The sequence below is a fragment of the Adelges cooleyi genome, unplaced genomic scaffold, assembly GCF_023614345.1.
Source record: "Adelges cooleyi isolate 19-005CV unplaced genomic scaffold, UGA_ACOO_1.1 ACOO_flye_CR_arks_rails_tigmint_CR_PRNA_30, whole genome shotgun sequence".
NCBI classification, from domain to species: Eukaryota; Metazoa; Arthropoda; class Insecta; order Hemiptera; family Adelgidae; genus Adelges; species Adelges cooleyi.
Window position 1 is genome coordinate 15,549,638 of NW_026095971.1, and position 16,686 is coordinate 15,566,323.

General features: G+C 33.8%; 2 protein-coding genes across 6 annotated transcripts in view; one reads left to right on the forward strand and one right to left on the reverse strand.

The window, feature by feature from the left end:
• Positions 1-16,686, forward strand: part of LOC126837862 (protein pangolin, isoforms A/H/I/S) — a 48,957-nt gene that overhangs the window by 15,597 nt on the left and 16,674 nt on the right. For 4 of the 5 annotated variants that reach the window (XR_007685650.1, XR_007685651.1, XM_050571813.1 and 1 more), the window contains exon 4: positions 9,215-9,253. The exons of the other annotated variant lie outside the window; for it this stretch is intronic. Coding sequence is in view for 2 of the 4 variants with exons in the window: in XM_050571813.1 (XP_050427770.1) it covers positions 9,215-9,253 (39 nt within the window). In the remaining 2 variants the exon portion in view is untranslated. The remainder of the gene's footprint in view (positions 1-9,214; positions 9,254-16,686) is intronic. 5 annotated transcript variants of the gene reach the window in all.
• LOC126837870 (uncharacterized) lies at positions 6,160-8,463 on the reverse strand. The gene is made up of 2 exons (XM_050571826.1): positions 8,241-8,463; positions 6,160-6,812 (listed from the first exon to the last, which is right to left on the reverse strand). Exons 1-2 carry the CDS (start codon positions 8,314-8,316, stop codon positions 6,202-6,204), a joined length of 687 nt encoding a protein of 228 aa, XP_050427783.1. The 5' UTR covers positions 8,317-8,463; the 3' UTR covers positions 6,160-6,201.

A 16,686-nucleotide genomic window follows, 5' to 3' on the forward strand; every position in this document is an offset into this window, starting at 1 on the left:
TATAAATACCAACGCAATCCGCTTATGTTTGTTCATTCAAGTTACGTCTTGTAATGTAGGTAATGACGAATTGTCTATTCGCGTTGCATATGCCATTAATTGGTTGCGTGTACAGGTAGGTGGTAGTGGTTGGTGTATTATGAATGTTGTGTACACACTTTTCAGAAGAACGGTCTCGTTTAATTCGATAGAAATTTAACGTTTGTTCGCTTATGTAGAGGAATGACATCCCTTTTTTTTTTTGTAAAGAACAAATAACATAAAAAAATAACATGTATTACAGATGTATTATGTAGCATTCCGATTTACGATGTGTTTTTGATTTTCTCTCTCTCTCTCTCTCTCTCTCTCTCTCTCCCTCGTTGTGTATTTTGAAGTGGTCGGTCGGGTCAGTTGTTTTTTTTCTCGGGGGGTTGTTTCTCCGTTGGGGGTGTAACCGACCTCTTTTCTAATATTTGTTCTCCTCCTACGGATCGCCGAACCCGTATAATATATATTGTTCACAACGGCCACTCGTGCGGTTTATTGTGTTACACAGCAAATACTACACGCGGACATCGGGTAAAGTTTATTTTGCGATTTTCCCAAACCTAAGTGTATACTGTTTGTCGTATACCAGTACTCGATCGTTACTAATTCTACACACACATACACAGTACCTTTTGTGTTGAATTATTATCATACCAAATCCGTATCGCGCTGTTTGCCCGAGATAAACTCTCGCCGTCTTGGCACACAAAGGTCCCGACGACAAATTAAAACCCGATTCTTGGCTCGACGCGCTATGATAACCCTTATGGTTTTTATTTGCAATTACTGTTCTCGCGCATATTTTTAATAAGTCTAGAGAGAAAAAAAGCCGTACAATATATACATACACACATTAATACTATTAAAAACGCGCTGCAGCTACAAAATCGTTTTCACCCGTAACCCATAAAATAATCGTTCAAAAATACATAATATATCCTTGAGTTCCTATATATATATATATATATTTATATACAAACGATGCGTCTGTTCTTTTTTCCATAATCGTTTGTAGTATAAAAATAAAACACAGCCTGCGAATAATATTGGAGTTATTTATTTTCATAGAATATCGCGCCGTGTTTTTCCTTGAGGTTTTTTTTTCGCAGACTTACAAATGCAATCTCATACGGCACACATACTCACTCCAGACCGGCAGATAGCGACTGTATAATAGATATAATACGCGTAATATATATTATTGTGTTGTAGTGGAATCGTCTTGAAATCTGTGTGACTCACAACGACGCCTACAACCACCACCACCACTACCATCTCCGGATACCAATGTGCTCGCGAGACATATTTTTTCAAGCTCTGTTTAAGTTCCATTTAAATTCCAACAGGCCAGCGCAGTCAAAATAGCGAATGAAAAAAATAAACCAGTATAAACACGATCATAAACAATCCGGCGTTTGTAATAGTAAGCGGGGACCGGTCGTTAAAAATGTGAATAAAAAAGTAAAATAAAAATACTTAGAACGCGCCCAGTAGCAGTTACAAAACAAAAAAAAAACCCCATATAACTATAAAACAAATACACTATTAACAGAGAAACCAGTTTGAAAGAAAACTATTAGGATACGTTTTTTGTTTCGTTCTTATCTACCCTCGTCCTTATATTATAGTCTATAAGAGATCATAATCGAAAAATCTAAATTTCTGGTACGATAATAAGCATAAAATTATCGTCGACCACCGTTCGTGTCGCCGTTTATAACCCGACGTATGTAATTGTCTTTAAAAATGCATGTGGCTATTTTTTATCAGTAGGTTAAGTGCCCGGCCGGTCACGCGAACCATCCTGCGTTGTTCTTTTATTCTCCTTCCGATTGTAATAGGTGTGTAATAATATTATAATGATATGATTAATAATAACTGCCGCCGATTTATACCTTGCCTAGCATGCGATCCACGCCAGTCACTCCGAATACTCTTATTTGTTTTATCCGCGGTAGACATGTGTTGGTTTATTTAATCGACGCTATTTACTCGGATGGTAATTTGGAATACACCGAGTAATTTTTGAAAATTTCACTATTTTGCGTATACCTTTTTTTTACAAGTATATTTACTTAAGGTATTTACTATTCAGACACCATAACGTTGTCTACTTAAACATTACGTTATAAAACCAAGAACTTCTGGACTTCGCAGACAAAAGCATCGAAGCTAAAACATTATTAATTAATCATTACTAATTTGATAGTCAGTTTTGGTCATGATACGAACACTGTATATCAGCTTTGTGCGCGATCGATATTATGTAATTCTGATGCTGTCAATCGTTGACAATATTTGTCAGATACCTTGATACAAATCTGAGTTTTATGATGTTTGTTCAATAGGTACTTGCTCTGTGATACTACTGTTTGTGGTTTTGTGTTATTTAACGGTAGGATTTTTGTATTAGTGATGGTGTGACGGTGCCGGGCATTGGCGGCATAACGGCGGGGTTTGCTTGCTACAACAGGAGGCACGCACAGAAAACGCCGTGTACTGTTGGATTACATGCCCGGCGCAGGTAAACGCATAATCGGGGTGTGGCAACCTGCAGTGTTAAGAAATGAAGAATTCGTATGTTATGTACACATTAATTATCTTGAGATTTATACGCGTTCACGGCTGTACGGACAAGTGTGTCTCATTAGACAAACATCGACCGGTAAATATTGAACTTCTTCGATGGATATTGGAATCAGTCTAGAGAAGAAAAAGATACAGACAGTTTCTCAATAAGAACTTACACCCCTTATATTTTTAAGAAGATACCTGACAATAGTCAATCGTTTACATAAACTATGTCAAACTAAAATTATAGCGTACGTATACATAAATGAGGATTCATTAATATTTATTGAAAGTTAATTTTTTTGTCAGACAGAGCGTTTATCGCAAATTAAATTTAATGTATTTAATGCAGTTATAATTAAACTTCAGTTTTAATTCAAACTAACGAAATATTATAAAATCCGTTTTAAAATATTTTGTATGTTTTTTACACACTGTGTACACTTAACTGTGATATTTTTGAGAACCTGAGATATTTTTAGGGGTTGCAAGTACACCATTCTCTACTGATTGCGTAAAACAAAAATATATACTTCAAGGGATTACAGTAATAAGTTGTTTTTTTTTTAGATGTAAAAATCATATTTTTGTATTAATTACGTGGAACCGTCAACCACTGTGCCTATGAAGCCAACTCACGTTTTTTCACCGTTAATTGAACGTGTGCCGTTCTCTTGAGAACCTATTGTGCTATTAATAACGCTTTCCATTAATTGCATTTGTTAGTTTATTAATCGTGTGCTAGTAAGAATAGTTGTTTTAGATGATCCATATTAAACGATAACTATTATTTACAACACTGTTGTTTATTCCAAATCTGAACACTTCACGGCCGATGCGGTTGGTAAGTTTTTGCCTATTTACAGTAAGCCGATAAGGACTTACCGACTTGTTATTGACAAAACGGAAGCCCCGTGGGCCTTTATAAGTTTAAAGGGGGAGTTTTATCCAAGGTAATCTATTATGAAGGAAGTTCTTGTTATTTTATTTTTCCAATGTGACAATAACGACACTTGGGCGGCGATGGACGTTTTTCGTGGTCTGTCATTAACCGTATAGTCGATGGTATCCTAGTGTTTTGCTCGCGTATTCGGTGTTTAGCCGTTTAGAGCAAAAAAAAAACTGCTAAAAAGAGGGTTTGCATTATTTATTTGCAGCTCACCTCCCGCCGGCGTTTTCTCCATATCAAATATTCTGTTTGCGCCGCATCGCCCGTCCGTCTTGCACACATATACACAGCTAGCATAGTATAACGTACTAGTAGCTGCGGTGTGACCGTCGCCTGTACACGTCGCACACACATGGTAAGTGGCATGCTAAACAGGGTACTTCACCACGAAGGCGGCTATACAGAATATAAAAAAAAAAACGGAGAGAGAGAGAGACCGTAGGCGTCGTTGTCTCGAAATTGGACGCGATGTGTGCGTGCGCGCCTGTGTATATATTTTTATGCACGAAAATATCGTTTTGATTTTTTTTTTCACTTCTTTTTATTCTTTATTACCGTATTATACCTCTAGTTTATATATACATGTGTATGTACCAAAAACCGGTACCAATCTGTGGACGGTATTGTGTCCGCGTTTTCATTATTAACCGTGAAATATTCTCACGTTTTTTTTATTATAGTAAAAAAAGTGAAATAAATAAATAACGCGAACAATCTTTATCGCTTCTCCTCTTCTATTGACCGTAGACGTTCGTATAAACTGTAACTATATAAATACGTGGTGTGTCCAAATTATTATTACCAAGTCTTTGGTTTTTTTTCTTATTTAATATATATTCCTATATAGATAATATAATATTATCGTTTGACGTGTGTGGTGGATGTGCCCGGTTAAAAGGATGTTGTTGTTATTTTATAATAATAAATATATCAATTGACAATTTCACTTGCCGCCGCGTTAAACGACCAGGGCGATAATTATGCCGTGTGGGGGAAAGCGGACCCGTCGGCAACATTATTGTTCACACCCTGTGTCAAGTGTCAAAACGTTTAAGGGATCATAATGTGTGCGTGTAATTCCCCGCGTTGATACATGATAATTCGGCGTTTACCAAAACCAAAACAAACGGATTACGGTGATACGCCTACTGCGATTATTTTTTTTTTCTTTTAGCTCTTGTGCTTGTTCGACAAATGTGTTTGTATTCCCTACTGGTATATGGGAAAAATATGCGCGTGAGCACAATAAAACAATATATTTTTTTATTTTTTACAAACATAATGGAACGGCCGTCTGTTTGAATATTAATTTCGGAGCAAAGAAACTGAGCCCTTCGGGTTTGAAATCGTAAAATATATTATTATTACTATGCGAAACGATTTTAATAAATAAAAAACGGGGTTCGTTTGTTTAAAGTTATTATGGTCCTCTACTATAATATACACCTTCGATCCACATGCTGAGCCTAACTATTAAAACAAAAAACAGCATCCTCTTCCGTTGCTTCGTCATGAACATGTGGTCGGCGCACCAGACTTTATAAAAGTGTAAATTTAGATTTTGAAAACATTCCAAGTCCGACAAACTGGCCAGATATACAATTTTTGAAAATATTAATATTACAATAAAAAACCCTTTACACTATTTTTGCGTTTCCGTTTAACAATGTCAACTCCTCCGGTGTTAAGTTTAATGTACCGCCAAACCGTTTAAAAGAAACTTATACATTTCTTCTTATTTATTCTGTTGAACGATGTAATGATAGTATACACAATGATAGATATATAATTATAACTGAATGATATCAGAATACATGTTAATCTTAGTTGTGACAAAACAATTTTTAGATGTAATTTTGATTTTCTAAATTTAAACAAAAAAAATCTTTATTATTTGGTTATGGATTTAAAACCCATTGCATAACTACCAATTCGCTCTTAATTCAATTTTGCTATTATGGTTGTTTATGAGTTATGCTATAACATACAGTACTTTAAAATACACCGGTTTAATTTTATTTTGGTAGGTAAATAAAATAAATGGACTCCTAATTAAATAAAACTTAATTGGTAACATAATTTCCCATTATAAATAATTTATAGATATACATATTTAAATTTTATATTTATACACAATAGGTTGTTTTAGTAAATAATATTTTTTTATTTATACATTAATCATTTTATCACATTCAACCATTATCAAGTAAATATTTAATAACGTTTTATCACAAAGTTTTTCGAAAAAAATTAGTCAAATAAACTATACTGTACAAAAGTCTATAGTATAATCAGTTTCTTATCAGTCATAATCTTCTTTGTCGGTGTCCGAATTAGTGTAGTCTGTAGAGTCGTTATCGGTCAAAGCGGCGGTTTCTTCTGCTTGGGCGAACAACTCTGAAGGCTTAACCATACGAAACACCTTTTCAAAATCCTCTTTTTGCCATGGAGCTATGGCTTCGTCCAAGGGATCCATAAACAAAAGCATTTCGTAGCGACTCAGGTAATCTGCTGGTATGGGAATAAGATAAAATACACGGGAAAACGTAGCAAAAAAGGATGATAGGTAAAAGAACAAAAATAGGGCAACGTTTTACAGAATTATTGAGAGTATTAATTATTTTAAGAAATTAATTATTGGTGTTTTATTACTAACCATTGTGGGCTACAGCCGTGCCGGACGTGTCTATGCACGACAATGGTTGCGTGATGAATTTCCGCCTTTTTGGCGCTGGTTTCGGAGGCTTGGGCTTTTTTCGGTATTTGCGCTTCGGCTTTTCATCGGCCACGCATCTTTTCGATGTGAAACATTCGTATAGACATTTATCCCACAACGACTTAAGGGTTTCCCTCTCGCCCAAATACGTACACTTCGAACAGTCAACGACTTCTCCTCCTTCTCCTTCTTTGTAATCCTCCGACGGTTCTTCCACCGATGACCCATCGCTGTTATCGGTTTTGGTTAACGGTTCAAATACTAACGGCAATGACTTTCTGTATTTTCGGGGACCTTTTCCTCCTGCCTTCTTTACTGACGAATTATCGCTATACTCTGAACTCCCAGTATTACTAGTTAGGGCGGTTTCGCTTTTTATCGTTATTGTTCTTTTCGCCGGTTTCGTTTTGTTTTGTTTAGTTTTCGGTAGTTTACGGCGTTCAGACGGTGTTTCAACGCTAGTGTTTAGGTCGACATATTCTTGTTTTATTGCAACGACCTTTTCGTTTTTGCACGCCTTCTTACGGCCCGCTGTTGACTGGACTCCTACAAATAAATAAACACACATTATATTATAAAACTAATATCACTTTCCTCTTGACCCGTTTTCAATATGAATTAGTCGATCTAGATAGGGATATTTTGGTAAAATTCATACAAATATTTTTTTTTTTGGTCGGTATTATTTTTACACGAAAACTGATAACAACTGAATGTTTTCGGCGTATTAATTTTATACACCAAAACGTATATTAAAATGTTTGTGTGTCTCGACTAACGACTTTTTTAAAAGTATTTTAGAGAATATTGAGTAAATTCTAAAATGTTTTACTCTCTGGTGTACGTAAAGCACCATCATAATTGCAAACTAGTTCAAAGTACAACTTTGTTTTAAATAAATTCCCTTGTAATTATTATATATCATGCATTTTGCTAGTGTCAATTTTCTTGAATTATAATAAATTATTATTTTTATATGTTTAAAACAGATTTAATCTATTGGCTGTATCAAAAAATATTTATTGAAGTACTAAAAATTAATTATGACATTCGTATTTATAGTTAGTAATTTCCAAAAAAATAGATTTTCCAGGTTCTAAACTGTATCAATTGTTAGTGACATTTTGGAGTTTCGTTTGTGAATGGGAAAAAATATAGTTGGATCAAATAAAATTGTGGTTAATATTTTCTAGTTGATATAAATAGTTCGGCCAACGAAATGTTTTAGTTAAGGCAACTATTTATTTAGTTATTCTAACTACTGCGTCCCTATATTAACCATATTTTTCATGTTTAGTTGATCCGACTAAATGTTTTTCCGTGTTCCGTTATTAATAAAATAATCTTACATAATCTAGTATTATTTGTCACTCAGGAAATTATTTTCTACTGTGGTACAAGTAGTGTTTAAAAATGTCAAAAAGTATACATTTTGATACATTTCACTGCAACAATATGTCATATTATTTTATTAACTTAAATTTTTCTTCTATAGTTTATTGTATATTTACCAAATTTTTTTATACAAATAAACTATAAATTAGATAGTCAACATCAAAGGAGATAAGAGAGGATTTTTTTAAGCTAATAAAATTGTATAAAAGAGAAGTTATAAATGTATACATATTTTATTACTGTATTTAAATTATCTTAAACGTTGTATACAATCCTGCAATGTATTTATTTCTGTACCTTTCTTAAAATTATAAACATTTGAAACTTTTTACTACTGCATATACTATAAAAATTAGTAAATTATTAATTTATAAATTATTGATAACTATTGAATAACAAATAAAATATGTCACCTAATTTTAATACATTAATCACGGCACAACATTATTAACATACTAATAAATTTAGTATTTTACAAGATGAAATATTATTATTTCATTATTATAAATTCTAGACATTTTAATGTGAAAATACCCATTTCACATTAAATTATACGATACTATAAACAAGTAATATTACCTCTTTTGTTTGTACCTAGACGCGGAACTCTGGAAGTCTTCAACGACTTTGGAGTCGATGAATTACTTTTGTTCATTATTTTTATTTATTATTTCGGTATTTGTTTTTGTAATTAAAACACAAATGTTCGTGAAGTATAACAAACCGTTCGACCGCAATTGTCTGAAGCCGTTTACAATTAATTTGTTATCGTTAATATAGTATAGTAATAAAGTATAGCGTTAAAAATTATAAAATAAACTATAATAATAAAACAAAATGCCACACAATAAGTTGATCTTCGGTTCAATAACGAAAATGTTTCCTTTTTTATCGTTCTGCCGACCAAAAGAGTTTGAGAACCGAGTAATTGATAATGATTCAGGAATTAAGTTTAATGGTTATGTTCCACGGAGAACACAATCAATGGCCGGTTGATACGGCCATGATTTATTTTGTTTCGTACGATAAGACAAACGCGCGCTAGTTTGAATGTTTGAGAAACAAATCTTTACATTATTTTATTAAAATTTTTTTTTTTTACAAATCCGAAAAAAAAACATTCTGCCACAAAGAATATTTGTTTTGTTTTTAGTTGGTATTCGACGAAATAATAATATAACATATTATTATATTGACTGGCGGCAAAACAAAATTACGTGAAAATTGTTTCGCTTTGTTGACTTTCTTATTTTTCGAAAATAATCATCGTCTGTCTACCGATAACGTTAGAACGACGCGAAATGCAATATTTCGACTTGACTCGTCACAATATGACGTTAACTACACTTTTTAACGTTTAAATATACAAGATATTTTATTTGATTACATACGAATAACTGGATTCGCAATAGTGTGAAACGCTTTTACACAATAACATCACTAATAAAAGCGCATGCTGTTTCCCCCCAGCTGTACTGTTAAACATTTCACTTTAAACATTAAGTTCACCGAGCGTTAAGAGGATATTAACAACGTATTTGTTTTTGTTTCAGATGAGTTCCTATCTCGAATCTCAAAGGGATCCTTTAACCGTAAGTTAACTAAAGTTATGTTTATATTCCTGTATTATTTTGCGCAACGAATATCATCTTGTCGGGCAAACGGTGGTTTTAATCTCTATGTTTGTTTCACTCGGCGTCTCTCCGCGCGTGTGTGCCGGGTAATAGTCGCTGGAGATATATAAAGAGGGGCACGGTCGGTCGGCGGGGCCTATAGGGGAGCGGTCGTTGTCGTCCATCTTGAAATCGATGGTGAAAACTCTGGTCGAGGGGTGGGCGAAAGAGGTTTTCCATTTTGGCGCACGCGCCCGAGCCCATCGAAATTCCCAAAACCTAATCAACATACTCGGCCGAACCCTTTTGCGCACAGCATCGGTGCCGGTGACACTTCGAGATCAATACCACCACCGTATTTATTTTAGCCGTGCCTATTTTGTTAAATAATAATAAAAAAAAAAAGTTCCGATACTATATCGTGTGTGATGGCACTATAGCAAAGTGCTTATTATCTATCTCTCCCGAGATAACTCGTGTTATACGTGTGAGAGTAACGGAAATAACGTCGAAACAGTTTATCGAGTCGTCTTTATGAAGGTCTCAATATATATATATATATATATATTGTATATGTGTCTGTGTGTATACAATATAGATTATATGGCGGTGGGATATATAGCGGCGTAGGGAAAGTTGGGAAGCAAACAAAAAGGGCGTTATTTTAAGGTAAATTCTCGGTTCAAAACAAAGGAACGACGAGAGGGTGCATGGTGTGGTGTTGACGCAATATCGTCGCGAGATCAAAGGCATCCGCTTAGTTTTTTTACTGTGGAAAAGCAAACCCCCCGTGTTTCCAAGGGTGCAAATCAAATTTTCGCTTCAATTCCCCGGCGACCGAACTCCCGATAAAATTCCATCTTCAAACATTTTTTCCCCGAAATTAAAGAAAAAAAATGAAAATGCGATATAAAGTGAATTATGTAAAAACGCGATTCATCGATATTGTTAATAATCTCTCTTGGTATAGATTATTGAAATTGGATAGTAAGACTGCATTAATGCTTTTATTAAAATTCATTTAGGTAAACTCTGTTAAACTTGAACAAGTATTAATTGAAAAATCCTAATTGCACCAGGAAGTTAGGCGTATAACTGATAAAGAGTAGTTCACGTTATCTTCCCGGCATTAAATGGGAGGTCTTGAGGCACAACTGCCGAATGTCCATAGTTAGAAAGTACTTAATTATGGGCATTTGGCATGTTGGAGTGGCCTATTGGGCATTGGCGTCCCATTTTATACCGAGAACATAATATCTGAAACTGAAACATTTTTATCTTTAACCATTTAATTTAGTTTTTTTTTTTAAAAAGTTCCATTCCTTGAATATAATAATAGTATAATTATTTATTATGGTATTCTTATTTTTGTACCAGTAGTATTTGTAGGTAATTATGAGTTAATAATATTTTTATGCAAAACGAAAAATAATTGCAAACCAGTTATAATAAGTTATTTAAATTCCTTAAATTAATTAAAATACTTATAAAACCAACAATCTATCTGAGGTATTAAAGGTATATTTTATTTCTGTAAATTCGACCTCTAATTTGATCGGATTTTGTAAATTAATTCATTCTGCTCGTTAGAAATGTTTTTTGTCGTATTGATTTATTTTATTTAACTAAGCATACTTGAATTGTATTGTAATCACTTGAAAGATTATCTACAAAATCAGTTAATGGACAGCTGTAGGTCTGCTAAAATTTTTCTGCTGAGAATTTGTTTTAAAATCATAAGTCTGCCGGATATTAGTCTAAGTTATTATGTGTACTTAGAATTCTGGTCTACATAAAAGGAAACTTAGTCCAACGGCTTTCTTAGATTTTATTGCTTAAACTATAAAATCTAGAATCAAAAGAAATAACGTTTTTGATATAATCGTTAAGGTGAACACTAAAGAAATAAAAGTCATGAAAAATATCAAATTTGTCATAACTTAAGTCTTTTTTTAATGCTCTAATCAGAACTTTAAAAATAAGGCCTCTTTTTACATGAACTCTAAATGTTTTCAAAATTTAATTAAATTTTTTTATTTTTTATTTCACCGAGCTATACTTACTGTTATAGCTGATGCCTGGTTCCCGGCAAGTATATTATAATATATATACATATACATGTAAGAGATTTGTAGGCTATAGAATGAATGATGTTGTTCATCTAAATAATATATATTATCAATATGAATAGATATCAGATACTATAAGATATTAGTAAACTTTATATTTTGATATACTTACACGAGTTACGACCAAAAATTGTTGTAAACTTTTTTCAATTATATTTATCGAAGACCAAAATCAAAATGAATAAATCTAGTTGATGCAACAGTAGACCTACTGTACAGAAAAATATAAAATTATCACGTTGTTTTTTACTTGTTTAGTTAACGATATTACAACGTTTTAAATTATAATATTGTTATACTAAATATTGTGCACGTCAGCTTGTCGACAATTTTTAATTAACTAAAACCCACACACGAAACTACTCTATAATGTCCAGTTGCAAATGTCACGTACCTACAATTTCAAAAGGCCTTTTGTTCGGGGGCTGTGGGTCGAAAGGGGGTGACAAATTGCCGTTGTCAACCCTTTATCCCATGCCCGTTATAGTCGTGTCCCCACGTACCTCCCTTGGACACCACGCACTATTTAAACCTAACAATCGGCGGCTCCCCGTCAGATTAAAATCTATTAGTACACACGACGTTCTAGTGTAATCTAATGATATTTTTTTTGTGCTCCTTTTTTTAACGTGTACACACCATGAAGTACCAATGACAATGGGGGATAGTCGATGAGCAAATATTGGTATACTGGATGATGCCGTACAGTTTCGATTACTACCACCGGTTCCGAATTAGTTACGGACGAGCAAAGGTGAATAAGAATCGGGGACGAAATAAATATGAAAAGCAAATATGGATTCACGATTAGGGTAGACATGGGATGGGTTTATCTGACACTGACTATTCTGAGAAATAAAATAAACCGAGCACATCAGTCATTTTGGACGTTTTTGTTAAAATTTTGCACAAAAAAAAATGTATTTATATGATAATCACAATTACTTGTATTTATTGTTTTCAACAAACATGCCTAGTAGGAATCTTGCTGTACTATGTCCATAGAGCGAAAACGTATTGAATTTTAGGTAAAACTCAGAAACATACAGTGTTAGGATCAACTATCATCCCGGGCGTTTGTATGCCGTTACTGGAACATTAGAATTATTATTATAGACCCTCAATTATGTGTTCACACACAGTAATAAAGTACTGTTTTTTTTTTTTTGTTAAACCCGGCTATTGTTATCTTGCAGTTTTGTTAAATCCGTAGCGATTTCCTTGGTACGTATTTTGGGTTTTCTTATTCTTAAGTCGTCGAGAAATTTGTTTTTCGCAACCACTTACAAACGCATTCGTAAGCTTGACTTGGTCGTTTAGTATCGCTTGTGGCTAAAGTTTTATGAATAATAATTGTTCCCACAGTAGTAGTCCCCAGGCCGCGGTCAAATTACAAACCTATTGGTGCAATTACAATAAATCTATTAACCAACCCTTTTCCAATACCCTCCTCCCCCCCCGTGTCGCTGATCATAATCCATATTTCACGGCCTGTCGAGCTTGTAAACCACTTACGGCGGTCATTCCCTCTGCTGTGTTTGCACTCCGGTCGGTGTACAACTCGCACTTGACTTTTTTTTTTTGTTCTTCATACGAAGCCCATTTTTCGCGTTATTTCTCTTTTTCCTTGTACTTGCTTGCACGGTTTTATCCCCACTTTTTTTTTCTTCCACGCGTCTCGGATAAGCCGGTAAACGCTCTCGAGACGCAGAAACTGGGCCGTGGAGGCGAGTCCGTAACCGGATTAAGGGAGACATCAAAGGGATGAAAATTGCACTCGTCAGTGTCCCAAGCCTAACTATGCACGTCATTAACATACAAATGCCCAGGGGAGGGATAGTCATCATATTCGGTCCACTTGTCTTGTAACCAATCAACCCTATCCCATTACATCCCTCTGATCACAGTGCCCGACGATCGAGGCGAATGCGCTCGCCTTTTTAGTTGATAAACAACGTTTTAATAATACTCTACTATTTTTGTGTGTGTCTGTCTAATACGCATGTATTTGTCATACGTATGATAATTATAATAATTTTGCAATCTTTAAGAAATGTGATGTTCCGAAAAAGCGTGTCGTGTAATTTAGACAAAAGTTTGTATTTAATGGAAAATAATATATAGTTGCGTCAACTATAACTATAGTTAATATATACGCACAATAAATTCATAGTTGGAATAACTAAATAGTTGAACCAACTTTAGCTTAAGCAAAAAACTATACATTTAGTTAGTTGGCTAAAGCGTTTATTTAGTTATTTGAACTACAAATTTTGTGCCCCTACTTAAGTATATATTTTTTTTATGCTGTTTTTCGTAATGCTTATCTCAGGCCTATATTTCTACCCCTATTCTCTTATATATTTATTTTTTATCCCACTAGCTACTAAGTTTTCCTTTTATACTCGACAATGAAAAGAAATCGCGTTATTATCCTGTAGTGTTCGCTCCCCCGAGCATTAGCAAAATGAAAAAAAAAACGATTGTGAGGATAAGGACTAAAAGAAAAAAAAAGCTCGCATAGAATCCTATTTACAGTCATTTCTAAAATCCTCTTTTGTGTGGGATATACCGAACCAAGACAACTGTTTTTATTACAATTGTTTTTAATTAATAAATTTGCGGTTAAAAAAATTCTTGAAATGTTATATATTCTAGGAATAATATAGACATTATTATAGAAAATGTGAATAGGAGACTGTAGAATTTAGGGGTTTTGCAATATTCGCCAAAAAGATAAAAATATCCGTTTTTTAATAATATTCTTTTACATACCTTCACATAGTATACATAAGTCAGTCTTTGAACCATTAATAACAACGGGTTCTTATAGAAAAAAAAGTATTCCTTTTTTCCGCACAAAGGGTTCTTTTTTTCCCTATAGACCGGACATATTAATTCCCGTCCTTCTACAAAAAATAAAAAAAATGACTGCTCATGCAAAAAAGGCAAGCGGCTTTTCTACGTACTATCGATCGTTTTCGTTGTTTATTCATTATACGATTCAAAAAATTGAGTAATGATCTTGGGTATATTTTCGTCCTCATGAGTGCTTACGGCTGTCGAGTGTGCCCGTGACGACGTCCAATTATAAATATTCGAAAATAAAAACTTTAAGCTAACTGCACGTCAAGTGTTCGGTGAAAGGTATGATAACGAACTTGCTAATTCAAGTACTGGCAAGAGGACAAAAATAACATAAACCCCCATAACGACGTCAATGCGTGGTAATTGTCGTGCATTCGCTTTGCAATTACAGTGTTCCATTTGAGTTGAATGCTAGTTTTTATTTTGTTTCCTCTTGTAAAACCCATAGTAATTTTATTAAATAATTATAATCTTGTTTTGCCGTTCGTCTGTGTTTTATCTTCAAAATAAAGTCTCTCTTTTAACATGATTACTTAGGAAAAATTAAATTATACTGTATCACACTCTATAATGATGTTACTCATCAAAACAATATTGTATTGTTCTTGTTGACGAGCTTTGTTATTGATATAATTTATAGCGAATACATTTTTATATTTTACAATATGATATATTTATCCATAATATAATAATACAATTTTCTCTTACAATTCCAATGTTAATATCAAATGATTTTGCTCGTTATATTAGACAACGTTATACGACAACATCAGCAACCGAAATTTAGAATATTTATTTTACTAATTACTATATTTAAAGCATTTTTACGTTGTTTATGTATGTTTAGCTAATTTATTAGAACCCTTCGTTACTTATCGTTAGCAAACATGTAATTTTCGGTATTTTCATTAATTTTAGGTTACGCATGTTTTGATCGACAGCGCGTTTTTGATCATGGGGGTCTGTATACAATCTAGATTTATCCCGAGTTTTGACAAAGCACTTAGCCGTCTCATTACTCGCATAAATGATAAGAATCGCCATGCATATGGGTCCTATATTTTAATACTGCGTCCCCATATTATCCAACCCTCTCTATTGTGGAACTTTCCGCCAAGATATTCATCGGTCCGCATTGTTCGTGGAAACCTTTTACTGATTTGCAATCAGATCCCGATTGAAAAGCGAGTAGGAGTGGTTAAACGGCTTTAAAAAATATGCATGTTATTGTGATATTATTTTGGTGTATTATATGGCTTGTTTTGCCCTCTTACTATTTTTGGGGTCTATATTTGTATTATTATTTTTTTAGAAACAACACAAAAGGCGCATAAATACGTTGTCACACGGATTTTGGCATGTCCCCCATTAATGTGTCTATTATTTAAGGATTAGTTTTATAGATAATGGTAATGTTATTCTACGCATAGAGAGGACTTTGGTGTAAATCCTCGCAGCGGGACCACTCTGACCGCGGGGAGTCCTAATGTTATTCTAATGAGGCGCTGTATAAAAAATACTCAAGTTGGTGTTAAAGTATATTTATATAGTTAAATAATATGCGGTTGGACGTAATCCGAAAATATCCATTCGTTAGTGTAATTGCAACCGTATCATCTACCGCCTACGAAACTTTATAAATTAGGTAGATATTGTGTTGGAAATACATTATGGACAAAATCGAAACAAAGGCGTATTTTGAACACGCGCGTGCCGTGTAAATTCAACTGTAACTGACAGGATGTATGACAAAATTTTAATATCGATACACTGTATTATACAATAAGCAGGTTTATAGAATATATCAACGGAAAATAGAGTGAACCCTTATTATTTTGTGTGCTCATTCATGTTGAGGCGCGCGTGCCATCCAAAATATGAGAATTATAAAACATTGATAGGGGGATGATGATGACAAGATAAAAGGGACTTCACAATTGCGTTTAAAAAAAAAGAGAGGTCGTCCCCTCTATAAATCACTAAATCCCATGCTAGTGTGTACAATGACAACATTGCACAAATTAATATGTAATATAGTTCATTCGGGGCAGAAGCGAGTATGCAGTTTGTGGACACAGTAGACCTAATAATGAATTGTTTAAAAAACAGGAAATAATAACAAAATAAATATAGGCATTCAAATATTAATAGTACGTCCTAGCTCCCAGCTTATATACTATTTTCATATCACACACATGGACGAACTCCTTTTTAACATTGATCATGTTTAATGAGTAATTGTATTAGTTGAATTACTATCTGTGTTCTAACTGTAAATAAGTTCTCACTTAAAATAATGAAATCTGCGTTTAAGAGAGGATACGCCATGTGGCCGTACTGCCGAAAATTGCTCAACGCAGTGTAAAAACGATGAAACTTCCGGAAAGCTCTATTAGGGTCTCGAAACTTAATTAA